Raw genomic sequence first — 15407 nt, 5'->3', positions numbered from 1 at the left:
TGAGCTCATCGATTCCCAGTTAACATTATCATGTAGTGGGCTGGGCCTTCCCACATCAGTCAACAGTCAGAGCAAATCTACACATACATGGCCACAGCCAAGCTGATCTGAGGAACATTTCAAGTAAAAATTCATCTTTTTCTCCAGTGATTCTTGATAGTGTCAAGTTGACAATATTAACTACCTAGAACATTTGCCATTGCTGTTGATCCAGATCATACTTGTTTATGATTAAGGTCTTTAATTACATCACTCTCTAGATTCTTATCATCATGTCTTATTATACAATTCTCTTTGTATGTGTAATACATTCAGATGTCCAACAGTCACAACTGCCTTCTTTTCTTAGGCCCACATCTTTCCTGGATCTATCTTTTCAGGCATTTAAGCCAAGGCCTTTAAAATCTCACATGGTCTCTCCTCCATTCTTTAACTCATCTTTTTTTTTTAATCAGATAATGAAATCTGCACAGATTTGAAGTCGATTCAATCTACTTTCACAAAAACAGGAAATTCCATCAGTTCTCATCAACTTCCTCATTGTGTCTGAAACAACTTTGTTTCCAACATTTATGTGTGTTTATGTGAATGTGCATCTGTGTGCATGTGAGTCAGCTTGTGTGTGTGAGTGTGCATGTGACTGTGTATGTGTGTGTGTGTGTGTGTGTGTGTGTGTGTGTGTGTGTGAGAGAGAGAGAGAGAGAGAGAGAGAGAGAGAGAGAGAGAGAGAGAGTCTCCTTGCTTCTCATCTTTATTTCTCCAATGCTCACACTCTGTGGAAGTCAGAACGGTACTATGACAATATTTTCCTGGGGTTGTGTACCTGGGATGTGTAGGAAAGTTGGCTGAGAATGAGTCAGAAAGAGGGAACCAGTCAGCCATACTCTTCTGTAGTTATTTCTCCATTGCAAGGAGGGGGCCACTTGCTCCAGGGTCCCTGCCTTGAGTTCCTGCCCTAACTTTTCTCAATAGTTGTGATCTGGAAGAGTAAGATAAAATAAACATTCCTCCCTGAATTGCCTTTGGTCATCTTCTTAATCAAAATAACCAAAAGAAAGGGAAAATAGGTAAAACAACAAGGAACTTTAAGAGAAGCAAGTTACTTTATGACCCCGAAGATAACAGATTAAGGACATGGCAGAAAAAAAAGCATTGGAATAATAAATTTATTAACATGTTAATTTCTTTTTTTCTTGATCTTCTGAACAACTCCCTGTATTTGATGATATTTGGATTGAAGAGTATTTATGAGAAGGAGTGAAAGGCAGGATGAGAGCAAACACTGTTCCTGCAATAACAAGTCCCCAAAATGTTTGCCATTCTTATTTTTCTTTTTTACACATTTTAGGAAACACTATTATGTATTAACAATAATAAATTAATACAGCTGTAGCTCTCTACATATATCATGCTTCCTCATATGTTCATAGAATAAGAATTTTCTTAACATTTATTTGCACGTTTCCCACTGACCTACCACTAAATTCTTTATAACCAGATAGGAAGCCTTCAAATTCTTTACCAAGAAAAGAAGTAACATAGGCTAAGATTAGAGGCTTAGACATGGGGGATGTTGTTAGGAAAGGGGCATCTTTTTACAGGTCATCAGAATAGGAGGAGGAAGAAGGTCAGCTTTCTTTCCACAATGGTGGACATGAGTCCTTCATCACATCTCTAAGCTATTGTGGGTGTGAGCCATCCATTTCTTTGCTAATAGGTTAATTCAAGTGTCTCCTTATCATTGAGAAAAACAAGAACAATCATAGACAAGGCAAAGCAGCCCTAACCCAAGTTCTTCTTAGCTCAATCCAGCATCTGAGCAGGTAACAGAAAAGAGGGAAGCCATTTATTCTCCATTGCACATGAAATGATGTGTATGGTTTATACTCCAAATGTTGTGTAATGGACTGTTTTTACTTTTTTGCCCTTATCTGAGTAGAGGCTAAGCTATAGATCTGTGATAATGACTAAGACACAATAATCTCATTCATGAAGATTTTACAAAACTCTGTGGGCCACTGTTCAGTGAAAAATCAAATCAGGAAGACCATGCCATACCAATGTTTTCTCTATTCCTTGTGGACCCTGGCATGGTCTTCCTGATTTGATTTTTCATTTTTATCTTCAGTGTTCTTAAATATGAAAGAAAATGATTTCTCCATAAGCTCTTCAGAAAGGAGTTGGATTGTAATTGAATTTCTCCCTCAAAGTTTAATGACTTATCTTTGGGTATGTTCCAAGCAGTTAGGAACCTGTTAAAACTACACTTCCAATCTGACATCAGGTCACCTTTGAAGAGGTGTCCATCAACAGCTCCTGTTAGTCTACAGCAGTGTCAAAAGTCATATCTCACTCAAGGCTTATTTCAACCACAATTTTTTTACTTGTTTAACTTTTGATATTTGTGTTGTGATCGCCATGCAATTCTTCCTTGCCAGCTTCTTATTCTACCTGTGTCTATAATTCAGCAAGGTGGTTATGCAAAATAGAGAACAAATATACTTCCAGGAAAATGTTTCCAAAGAATAACTGTCAGCTGTGTAGCAGCATTTCATATGTGACTAGTATTCTTAAACAGAAGAATTATAAGTATCTATTTATTTTAAAAAGAGTCTAAATACTGATATTGTATGTAGCTTCTGAATTGTCCAGGTTAGGTGTAAGATATATTCCTTATTGTGTAATTGCTCATTTTAGTATTTGTTGCAAAATCTCTCTCTATGTGCACTGTAATGGTGTTAAAGGAATATCTTCTCTTTAATGAAGAACTAGGTGGCAAAAAAAATCAGTGACAGAATGTGGGACCCAGTGATGTCTATTTGAAATCCTAGCACCAGGAAAAAGTGCTAAGAGTCTAAGGTCATGCTCGGCCCTTATGGGCACTGCAGATCCAACTAGGGTGTATAAGGCGTTGTCTGCAACAATCAAAGAGAAACAGATGGGTTACAAGACCCGAAGATTTTATTTCCAGATCCTCGAGTCTAGGAAGTTCCTGTTAGAACCAAGATAAAGTGTCAAGATTCAAATCCCTTCACACCTCTCCTTAGCTGTAGGTTTGGGAACAACTCTCCTTGGCTTTTGGATATCTCATTTCCCTTAGTAGCTGTGGAAATTACTTACCACAATCAACATGCCAAAATGCAGGAAAGATGATAATTTTTATTTAACTTTGATGAAAAGTGTGGCCAAGTAAGTTTCATGTTAGCCAATACCCTCAATGATGTGGGAGTGTCATATATCAATCTGTTGATATCATTGGTTAAGTAATAAAGAAACTGCTTGGCCCTGATAGATTAAAATATAGGTGGAAGGAGTAAACAGAACAAAATGCTGGGAAGAAGAGGAAGTGAGCTCTGACTTGACAGTTCTGCTCTCTGGAGCAGAAGCCATGCTCCCCTCTCCAGGGCAGACATGATCGATGAAGCTCTGACCCAGGATGGATGTAGGCTAGAATCTTCCCGATAAGACATTATTAGAAATGGGCTAGTCCAGGTGCGAGAGTTAGCCAAGAAGAGGCTAGATATAATGGGCCAAGCAGTGTTTAAAAGAATACAGTGTCCGTGTAATTATTTCGGGGCATAAGCTAGCAGGCCACCGGGGTGCTGGGGACGCAGCCCTATTGCTCCTATTACTACACCTCAATTTCCACAGGTGCCTTCATAAAGATGTTTCTGGACCCACACATTTGACAGATTCCTGCTTAACACTTTTAGCTGGTTAAAACATGCCAAGTATCAGACATGCTTTCTTATAGCTCATAATTCTAAGGAAGCAAGGCTTCTTCAATAATGAGGAGAACTGACCACTACCCTGAGTTCTTCATTCAGCCCAATCAAGGACATAAAAATTTCCCTTTCTAAGTAGCTTAACTGAGTACTCAGAATGCCTCTCAGAGGTCATATTAGCAGTATGCTTGATCTATTCTCTTGAATAATTAACCCCTCTTCCCTCCAACAGACCCTCTATCTTTGTTTCTTCCCTTCCCCACTCTTCCATTTCCTCCCACCTCTTCCCCTTCCCTTCCTTTCCCCTCTTTTTCCTGTTGTAACCTTCCCTTTCTTCCTCTTTCTTTTTAATGTTTTCTGTAACCTATAAGAGCACAGAAAGCCTAGTTTATGGATTCTGAACTTTTGGCAATACAGACCTGTTTAGCCCAAAGGATCTTCAGCTGTTTCTCACCATCATTTTAACATTAAAGTTTTTAGAAAATGTTAAATTTGAACAATTGAACTTGAAATATATCCTAATGGTTTTTGTTGTGAACGAACCACTGGCAATTCAATATGCTACAGAAAAAGGAGTAGTGTTAATATAGAACCTTTAAAACAGGGATATGCTTGAGCTTTTAGCAGTAGCGATCGACTTGCAAGAGCTGGATAATAAAGGGCACTGAAAAGAAGCATCTACGGTATCTGACACGGGGCTGGCTTCTGCATCGAGCTCGGTCACAACTTTGCATATTTGTTGGTTCAAGGTAAGTCTCAGGAATCAGAAGAATAGATAGACAAAAGTAAAACAAAGAAGGTAGGAAACCTGCAAATTGAAACCTTCAGAAATACCATCGTTTTCAAATTCTTTTAGTTGAGAAATATTATGCTGGATATTCGCTCAGTTAAGATATCGTACAAGAACTGAATCACTGAAAGGTGAGGATAATAACCATGCTAGACTGGTACTCATAAAAGAGATTCTCTGCAAACTTCTTTCCACCATAGTATCACCTTTAGACAATGAGAGAGGTGTGATGGAGGCAGCGGGGAGTGGAGGTTTTGGGATGTTACTGTAAACTCTGGTTGGAAAAGGTTAAAAGAAGTGCAAACTTCAGTTATTAACAGGAGTAGATGCATTAGGTCTTTTACAAAAAGTCCAAAGATGCAGGAATATATTGGTATACAATGCAAATATACTCTGAGCTTTCCTGACTGCATAATTAACACCCAGAGTAAGAGTTGCCCTCTTGGCAAATATTGTATTACAAGCTGCTCTGATTATGACAGGAAATATGCATTAGCTTGAAATACTCAGAATCAATTCCAGCTTTAGATGTTCTATAAAAGATAACTTATAGAACCACAGAATGGGACGGAAGGGCAGTTAATATTGATTTTGTCTTTGTGCCTTAGGAAGTGACCTCTTAATTCTAGATGTCAACCATAAACACACTTTCAAAGATCTCCTGAAAAAGTATAGGATCCATTTAAACGTAGAGCTTGCTAGCATACAACATGATGAACGCACAACAATAGGGTGATCTAATGTTATTTTATCCACAGTTGTTGATTCTGACAAATTTCACTTTGATAGTATTATACGTTCAAAAATTACTGTCTGAGAAATGGTTAAGTTGATAAAGTAGCTTCCCTTGCTAGCTTAATGACTTGAGTTTGATCCCTAGAAACCATCTAAAAAAACTGTTGTGGTGGTACTCTTCTTCTAATCCCAGTACTGGAGAAGAAACAAGTATATGTCACCAGCTCACTGGTCAGCCAATCTATTCAGTTCTAAGTCACTGAGAAGTCCTGTCTCAAAATAAGATGACAGTGCTCCATAGTAAGGCACTTGAAGTTTTCCTGTGGATTTTAAACATGCTTGAAGATGCATACATACATACACACACATGTAAGAGTAAGCATACAACACATAATACACCCATAGAAAATGTACTTCTAGGTAATATTGTTTAATATAAGGAAAGAGCAAAGAAATAATGCTACATTAATATATTTTACTTTTGTCCATAAATGTACACAAATGTGAAATACAAAGTATGATTGCATAACAACTGTAGAAAGGAATACTATACAAGTAAAGAATTCCTATAACTGAAACCTTAGAAAGCAAAACCGTTATTGTCAAGGGACTAGTTTATGCAGCATTCGTCACTATTCACAGCTAGGTTGTTATTCGGTGGTTGTCCTGCATTGCATACCTCACAGAAAGAGGAAATTATTGTTCTCCAATGATTGGTAAAACACTAGTTTCTGTGTTGCTGTAAAGCTAATCTCTAAAGCCAGTATTGCAACCTTTAAATGTTTTATTAATATAGAATACAGTGGGCTCATTCATTCTTTTGGAGGCCTTGGGAGAAATTCTGAGGACCCCTGTTGGGAAGGCAGTTCTACTTTGAGGAATAGGCTGTGAGGGAAACAATTCCTTGGGTATCTAGCTACCTAGCCAGCACATAAATATTTGAAGCCTGACTTCCTCCACAACCACATGAGCTAGTTTCTCAAAACAAAATTCAAAATATCCATTCAACTACCTTATCATTTCTCTTTCTCTAGAGATTCTCAGATTGGGATTTTTTTGAAGAGCAATATACACTGAGTATTTTTTCCAGCCTGTGCATGAGGGTAGAGATTCTGATTTGTCTGTTCTCTAATCAATGTTATGCAGAGACCTTCATTGTGTTTAAACTTAAATATATATATATGTATATATATATGTATATATATGTGTATATATATATAAAACCAGTGTTTCTTTATATATTTAAAAACCTGAGGAATTCATTTTTCAATTGATAACATTAAAGAGGGAAAAAGGCCACTGATATATAAATTCATGGTCAAAATGTTAATATTTAAAAATTAAGGTGATTTTAGATTGCCTTATTTTTGTCTAAAAAATAAGTATATAAGATGTAAAAATATTTTATATGTAATACCTAAATAATATTTTCTGTTTTATAATGCAAATTTACTTATAAGTGTTTCCATATTACATTTCCACATTATTACATTTCATGAAATCATTATTCATCTATTGTTATAATAGTGAATTAAGCATTAATAATTTGACATATATTATTAGATGTTTGCTTGAGTGGTAGTATGTAGACTTCTTCACCACTAAACATTTAAACTATAATCTATGTTTTATCTAATAAGACACCTTAATTAATTAAGGAGTCCAAATATACCTTATTCTTAGGCACACATAAATATAGGTCCTTAATGAACCTGTTTTTAATCAGTTTGTTAAGCACACATATTGATGCTCAATACATAAGTTGTTTTCAACAGTTTTTCCTTGCTCTTTCAATTGATGAAAAGAAATCTATAAAATAAAACTTCACCAAATAAAAGCGTCCTTTCACCACATAAAATTAGGATCATAAAAATAGCAGTATATTACTCAGTAGGTAATAAGAATTCACTCTGAAGACAAGAGGGCTCCCAAAGTGAAGGGTGTAATGAGAAGATGGCTACAAGGATGGAGCAGGAAAAGCACTTTCCAATAGAATTGAAGCTGTTTATTTTATTAGAAAGTTGACACAGGTTATCTTCGGTGTTTATGACTTGCAAACTAAAGTATTTAATATTTATCATGTTTAAGTACAAGCAGCAGCAGTTTAGTAATCAAAAGGAATAATTTGAATCATCTTAGGAAAATAAATTCATTATAATTAGGGTATTTCAGAACATGTTTAAAACATTTCTGAGAAAATGTATTCACCTTTCTTGTCATCGAAGTACAGAGTCTGTTGAGCTGGATTTGACCACTGGAGGGAGGTGTTATCATTTTGATCAACTCTGCAGGTCAAAATTGCAGTTCCGCCTTCAACAACCGTTACATTTTGAGTTAGTGGAAACTGCCCTTGGCTGCCTAAAAGGAGATTAAAAAGAATGTTGATTAAATGAAAGTTATAAAATGATAAACTTCCCAAGATCTACAGTGAACATCAGGCTTTACTCAAAATAAGATTTAAACCAATAAAATTACACATTAAAAAGATGGAAAAGACATTTAAAATACTTAAGACCACCCTAGTGGTGTACCATTAAGGTTCCTTTGTATTTCCTTTTATTTCTCAGAATATGTTCCCCTCTTAGGCACACATGAAGACATAGTCCAATAGTAACACAATAACCTTTATTTTCTTTTGGCCTAAAATTGAGTATGTGGTGTTAGATGGAGCCATCACTGAAGGTAAGTCAGGCAATGATGTTGCATAAATTAAAGTCTTAGCAGAAGTATAGGAAACACACAAAACACTTCCATGGTAGCTTTTTATAATGCGGAAAAAAAACCACATAATATATAAAAACTAGAACATTAGAGTGAATTTATGATAAAGTAAATGAGAAATGAATCCCACTTTACTGGGAATCCTTATAGAACTGTTTTATGTTTTCTGAAATGCAGAATGTTGGCAAAACTATGTAACTATTCTATAAAGAATGCCCATTCTATAGAATATTCATTGAAATATCAAAAGCCTAGTCTGGTGGCATGCACCTGGAGTCTTAACGATTCAGAAAGCTGAAGATGCCCCTGCATTCCAGGAGTTTGAGGTTAGCCTGAAGAGCAGCAGCAAGAACAACAACTCTACACACCTCACATATGTGTATGTGTGTATTTGGTGGTTATTCAGCAAATATTTATAACTGTATTGCTCATGTTTCCATAATTGTCTATATAATCAGAGGAATACATCTTCATAAATTCTTAAATGAACCATCAATTTGGATAGTGTCAGATATAACCATGTTTTTTTATTTTTATATGCATCATTTCCATTATTAATGTAATCTATGTGATACATTTACTTAAAAATACACTTCTAATAATTTAAACAAGGTTACTGCATGCACACACATAATATATACATTTTATCTTTGTGTGATGATTTGAAGATAAACTCTGTCAAGCCTGATAACAAACATTCACAGAGGTAGAAATGATTTACTAGAGCCAGGTTAAAATACTATTATGTGAGCAGGTTAGGTTATTAAGTCAAAAATAATTTACATATTCAAGGGCATTAGGATGGTTTAATCATACTCATGAAATATATTCCCTTTACTTCTTTAGTTTCTAATGATTCTGTCATTACTCCAAGCACCACTTGAAATTGCATGGGAGCCATCGGCATAAAGAAGTTTATTACCAAGAAGCCTGTTGATTGGCACCAGAAGACACAGAAGGGCCTAAAGGGAAATATTTCTTTCCAGCCTTAAATGACACAAGAACGGAGGTTCATGACCACATTCCATAATTAAGACTTTTGAGTATTAAAATCTTTTACCAGAAGCTTTCCTTTCTTAATGCTAGGCCCTTCTAGTCACCACGACGACTCCCCAGGACACCTCCCTTTAATCTTTAAGATGGATTTTAAAATTGACATCTGAGTTTTATATAATATATTCTTTGATGGTTTACTTGAAAGTCAACAGGAACCCTAATGTGGTGTGCCTTGCCTTCATGTCAGAGATGACCATTAACAAGGAGTTCAGAGAACTATCAATCGTGTAAAGTGAGGTGGGACATAAACCAAAACACACCCAGACAAACGTGAAATCATATGCAGAGTGGGACTACTTGCCCGAAATTATCAGCTCCTACACATGGAGCTCAGTAAGGGTTTACGTTTTTTTTTTTCCCCAGTAGGTTCCCTGCTGTTAATGTCATGCATAAATTGGACAATCCAGGGAGAGGTGTTTCTTCAATATCATACAGCGTACAACTGCTGATAAATATACGTGGTTCACCCAGATGATACTCTGACTATCAACAAATGCATAAATAACACTGTCGGCCTCTTCAAAGAATTCACGAGAAAAGGCAGTGATGCTTGCTACAATTTTATCTACTACATTTGCAAAATAATTTTCAGAACATCCCCACAAGAAAATATTAGCCTTCTCATTTCACAGATGGGTAAACTGACACTGGGAGGCTAAGTGATTTTTTTTTTCCCGTGGTGAAACAAAGTCAATGAACCATTTGAAGTTGATTCTGAAAGTTCAACATTTTTTTCTTCTCTTTCCCAGAGGCTGCTGGATCAGAAGAGATGTGTAACTGTTTGAGGAAATGTGAATTCACCACCAAAGGAGAAAAATCAATAATCATTTTTATAATGAAATTTAAGTTGTAAAATTGGATAAAAGAAATGCCAGTATTTACTGTACTTAATACTTCTGTGCTATATAAGAAACTAATTTTAATCACTATTTTAATATTCACTTATTGACCCACAAAAAAAAAGAAAAAAGGAGAAAATTTTAGGATTATTTACCTGTAGATATTGATGTATGTCAGTATGTATGTCAGACATGTGGACAATGTCCCTCCAACATCTCCCTTTAAGGTTTCTGGCTGTAAGGTAGTAAGATTCCAGTTCCCTAACTCTTGCAGCATAAATATCCTTGAAGTCAAAGAATTTAGTTTTCCCAATAGAGAGAAAACCCATGTGGAGATCAACTAATCCTAAATACCCTTAGGATATGTGGTTTCCAAAATCAATTTAATAGCCTGTGTAGCAAGCAGTCAGGCTTCTTCTCAGAGGCCTGCATTGCCATTTACTGCTGTTTCTGAGCAGGAGAGAAGACTGCGTGGCTGGGACCTTCCTCTTCAACTCCTCATGGCTCAGCTTTGTCTTTCAATCTCAGTATGTCTTTCTGAAGGAGTTTTCTCAATCCGAAAATGTCACATCCCATCAAATTAGAGATGTCTTTTCAGTTCATTTATTATGTACACATCATGTGGGATATTCTGCTTCCTTGCCTTTCAGGAATCCACATTTGAAGTATGAATAAGAAAGAGAAGTTTGTTAATGAGTCAGCAAGGTAACTTCAACCCTGCCACAAACTCATGGGAAGGAAGAAGAAACCTGGTTCCGTGTGCTGGTTTGGATTCGCGCAGCAAGCTTAGAAGCAAACTTTTTCCAGGCAACTTTTGTTTGCAATTTACTAACTCCTCTCTCTGACCAAATTCATACTATTATTTGTAAAAGTATCTTTTCCCTTCCTCAATTCTAAATCAATTAAAAGTTTGGTAGCCACAGGCTATGCCCGCCTGCCTTAAAAACACATAGGTTGCTTACTGACTTTCTTCTCTTCTCTATTCCCACAAACGTAATGCTCCAGTATCGTACCTTGTCCTCAACAGAACTCAGCTGCAACTGTCTGTCTCTCCTGCCCTCATATGTGGATCCAACAGACCATCCCCTTCTAACTTTCCTTCCCCAACTCTTGGCTTTATTCCATCCTCCAACCCCAAAAGGCATTGCCACTAAGCCAAGGGTTGCACCTCCCATAGCAATAATTAGGGAGTAGGCAGACCCACACTTCTCCTCCTGAGATCGGATTACTTCAATCTCAACCTAAATTCTGTAACAGGAAAATTGCTGTGGCTGCCCTTTCCTGGCTGAAGCTATTCTCATGGAATCACAAAGACCTCCTATAACCTTGCTTCCCCTAACATATCCCATTACCTTAGCATGCAGCATCATCAGGCATTGTTTGGTTTGGGAAGGCACTCTGCACGTTACCAATAGAGAAACATGGACACCAACCCATCTACAAAACCTTTGATTTACAGTCTGTCCTGCCTGAATAATGTGCTAGGGCAATTGTGGAAGTAGCAAATGAAGGTCTGATTCGATTAGTTCAAATTTAATTATGTCCACCCCATGAGCAAGAACCTGTACCTAACATGGCTTGAGTAACCAAGAAATAAAGAGAAGATAGCACAGAGACCTAGGATAAAAAAAACAAACAAGAAAATAAAGATTAATAAAATGATTCCTAATGATAGTCTGGCATGGTCATAGATCAGTGCCTTATACATTCATCATCAGAGAGGGTTCCTTCAGCAGCAAGGAAAATAGATACAGAGACCGGAGACAATCAAATTCCTCCTCTCAGGGCTCAGGGAATTCCACGGATGGGGAAGCAGAAAGAATATAAGAGCCATATGGGATGGAGGCCACCAGAGGAACATGGTTCTCTGAATAAACTAAGCAAGGGACATATTAGCTCAGAGAGACTGATGCAGCAAGCAAGGGCCTACATGAGTCTATACCAGGTCCTCTGCATATGTATTATAGTTATTTGCTTAGTATTTCTATAGGACTCCTGACTGTGGAAATAAGTAGGTCTCTGACTCTTGTGCCTGAGCTTCATACTCTTCCTCAAGTTGGGTTGCTGTGTCCAACTTTGGTATGATAGTTTTTCTACTTATTATTATATATTTTGTCATGTTTGGAAGATGTATCTTAGAAGCCTGTTTTTTTCTAATGAGAGACAGAAAGAAAGAAGATCCAGAGGGGAGAAGAGGTGGGGAAGAAAAGGGAGGAGTAGGGGAGGGGAAATTATAATCAGAATATACTGTATGAGAAGGAATCTATTTTCAATGAAGAAAAATATTGTAAAAAAAAGACTTTGATAAAAGAGTATCTTACCGGGGACACAGTTATCCTACTTAGCACACTTTATTTCAAAGGGAATATCCCAAGGAGATGCCCATATTCAAAGTATATTCAAAATATATTTCCTTAAAACACTGGCCTGCATTTTAATTATAGTTTGTGAGAACAGAATGACCCAAATGCAACTCAGGTATGCTAAATTTGTTCAGGCTCATATAAAGGTATAAAAGTATAGACTTCTATTTCACTAAAATAAGTGGAAATATATAACAAATCACACATTAGCGAAATACAACAAAACTCTTTAGTTCTTTTTGAAACAGTATTAGGAGTATATGAAGAATATAAAAGTAGTGTTTGAGAACAGATACACCTAACACTATTTGAGACCCCAAATGGGCAGGAACTGGTAGAAATATATTATACAAAATGTACACATTAGAAAATGATAAAAGAGTTTATCATTACTTAGCTATTAAGTGAAAAGGGCCATATTTCAGCTTTGTTGGATGGATTGCTTTGATTATGTAATAAATTTCTTCCTTTTCTCTTGTATCAACACCCTTTTGAATTCCTTTTTTTGTTATCTCGCCTGACCTATCAAACACTGCCAAAAGCTATAGAACATGCAGGTAATTTAAGGGGTTATGCTCATTGTGCTATAAATGCAGACACAATACTAGGTGCATTTGATATATTAATGAGTTAATCTGCAGAGTTCCTATCTTCATCATCTCCATCTTGAAAATCATGGCACTTGGTACAGAAACCTTTAGACATGTGCCCTCTCCAACAACCAGAAATGAGAGAAACAAGAGCTTCAAAGCTTGCCTTCTCTTTTCATCACTATTTGCTTAATCATAGACTGCTATGAAAGAATATGAATAAAACTGTGATTCTGTAACTGTGATATTAAAAAGTGTCATTTGTAGCCAAGCATTGTGAAGGCACATGCTGACCCTGGCACCTCTTTTCAATAAGAGAAAGTGCACTTGGAATTCAGTTTAAGCGTAATGTGTGCAACTTCTGAGATTCCATGGGATGAAACTCTAGCCTTCTTACACTCAGTGACATAACTCGTAGCTCGAAATTGATCACAGAGGGAGTATTTTCATCATGGAAATTGTCAAACACTATAGGCCAATGATTTTCCCTACAGAGAAAGTTGTTAAATATTTACAGTGAACCACTGAAAGTTATCATTTATTACTCTGGTTACAACAGCGGCACAGGTTTTTAAACTTATTTTTTTTCTTCTTCTGACCCATCATCAGTCTAATAAAACATTTTGAAACAAGCTGGAATACTCCCTCTACTCGTTGTCTACTGAGGTTGAGGTGCTCGATTTCCAGTTTACGTCAATCTAACATCTGTGGTTATAAACTTTCACATTTATACAGACATAAATTGATAATATATCACTAAGAGAGAAACATAAAGGAAATAATGTACATATTGGAGTGCTAAAAAAATCTTTAGATAGCAGAACAAGTAGTGCCTCTAGGTTTTGATTTCTCCAGTGATTCCATCTGTATAATTAGGGAACCTCCAACTAAAAAAGAAGCAAACTGAACCTTTCCTCCCATTGACTCAAGTTCTTTAACAGCCATCCTTCACCCACAAATTTTGCCCATGCCTTTAATGTTAAATCACAAAATTATCTAAGACAGTGTCACACAAAGTAGCCATTTCTTAAGTAAAGAACATCGGCAATTCATGAGAGACTGGATTGGAATGGGAACAAAGAAACAATTAGCAAAAGCAGGAGCAGCACTGAAAGCAGATAAAGATACATGGCTGGATGTCCAGCAACAACAGCTTTCAAACTTTGCTATCTCTTCGATGCATGAGTGTTAGCAATGGTTTTCTCCATCTCCTTCTGAGCCAACAACGAAGCATAAACCACAGCAGTGGCTAGTGTAACTGCGCATGACTGCTTCCTCTCTGAGAGCAATGGTCACCTGGTAGAGTCCTAGCCAGACAGACTGAAGTGATACTCTGCTCCGTTGAGAGGGAATAAGTTACAGTCAGTAATCTTTAAAGTACAGATGGAGAAATTCTGTGGACTAATTGACAGCAGCTTAGGGTCTCTCATTATTATTTCTGTACCTGAAAGTAAGGAAGACTCTTTGAAAGAATGGTTCAGAATTAAAAAAAAAAAAAAAAAGAAAAGAAATGGAAAACAAACCAGACAGGAGAATATCAGGACACCCACTTTTCTGACAAAAATGTGTCAAAGCCTCCTGAGTTAAACAGTGGTATGGAATTTTACTCTCTATTTTTGGGTGTGGTTCCATGTTGTTAAAGCTGCTAAGTTTAGCTGCACAATTATCTAATTCTCAAAATGTATTTCAGCTGAGTCAAATAGCACACATAATGTTTCAGAGAATTTAAAATTTTTTTTTGTTTTCACTCAAGAACAGTATTTATATGCAAAATACATGTTTGTGTTGAGGTTCTTTTTTATTAAATGCAAAATGAACATATGTAACATATCTAAGTATTGTGAAATATGAAGGCCAACAGTAATTGAAAAAAATAGGCTGCACATTTTAAAATGATGTGCAATAATGATTGATTATTACTTAGTGTGTTTTTGTGTCCGAGAATAGACTCTGTCTGTTCATCTCTCCCTCCCGCCTCCTTATTCCTTCAACCTTCTCTTTCCTCCCTTGTTGTCTATCTCTATTTTCTCTTCGATCAACTACTTTGGGAGTACTTAAGTAAAGAACATGCATCTTACAAAGTTCAAGATCATTCATGTTGCCTAAATTAGAGTCTAAAAATACAGCATGTTATTACTTCCACTAAATTACCAAAGGCATTTCAAACAAATAACCTTCTAACGTGAAAGTTGTGGCTCAGTAGTTGTGTGAACTGAAACATGTATTGCATACTAAAGCCTATTAGATTGCAAAGCACAAATGTCATTAACGCATGCTTAAAATTCTCAAGAGAATCGCGATGAATGCAGCACCATGTGAGAAGGGAAATTGGAAAAATAAAATCGAGGCTGATAACTAAGAGCAAATTAGTTCCACTTTTGAAATAGTTCTGTTCTTTCACATACTTACTTAGAAATTACTAGTCATCTTTTCTATCTTATTTTCTACATTCTAAATTTTAAGAATTTCCTAAAAAAATTGACTATCCTTTTTTTTTTGAATCTACTTCCTTTTTTTTTTTTTTTTTTTTTTTTTTTTTTTTTTTTTTTTTTTTTTTTTTTTTTTTTTTTTTTTTTTTTTGGACTCAA

At 36.2% G+C, this 15407-nt stretch overlaps 1 protein-coding gene across 2 annotated transcripts in view; it reads right to left on the bottom strand.

Moving 5' to 3' along the window:
* Cadm2 (cell adhesion molecule 2) overlaps positions 1-15407 on the bottom strand; it is an 889457-nt gene that overhangs the window by 190994 nt on the left and 683056 nt on the right. For both annotated transcript variants that reach the window (XM_050148726.1, XM_050148727.1), the window contains exon 2: positions 7459-7608. In XM_050148726.1, the coding sequence (XP_050004683.1) occupies positions 7459-7608 (150 nt within the window). The remainder of the gene's footprint in view (positions 1-7458; positions 7609-15407) is intronic.

This window comes from Alexandromys fortis, unplaced genomic scaffold, assembly GCF_014885135.2.
Source record: "Alexandromys fortis isolate MF-2015 unplaced genomic scaffold, M_Fortis_MF-2015_v1.1 scaffold_4, whole genome shotgun sequence".
NCBI classification, from domain to species: domain Eukaryota; kingdom Metazoa; phylum Chordata; class Mammalia; order Rodentia; family Cricetidae; genus Alexandromys; species Alexandromys fortis.
Note: the sequence above shows the minus strand (reverse complement) of the source record. Positions and strands in the feature narration are given on the sequence as shown.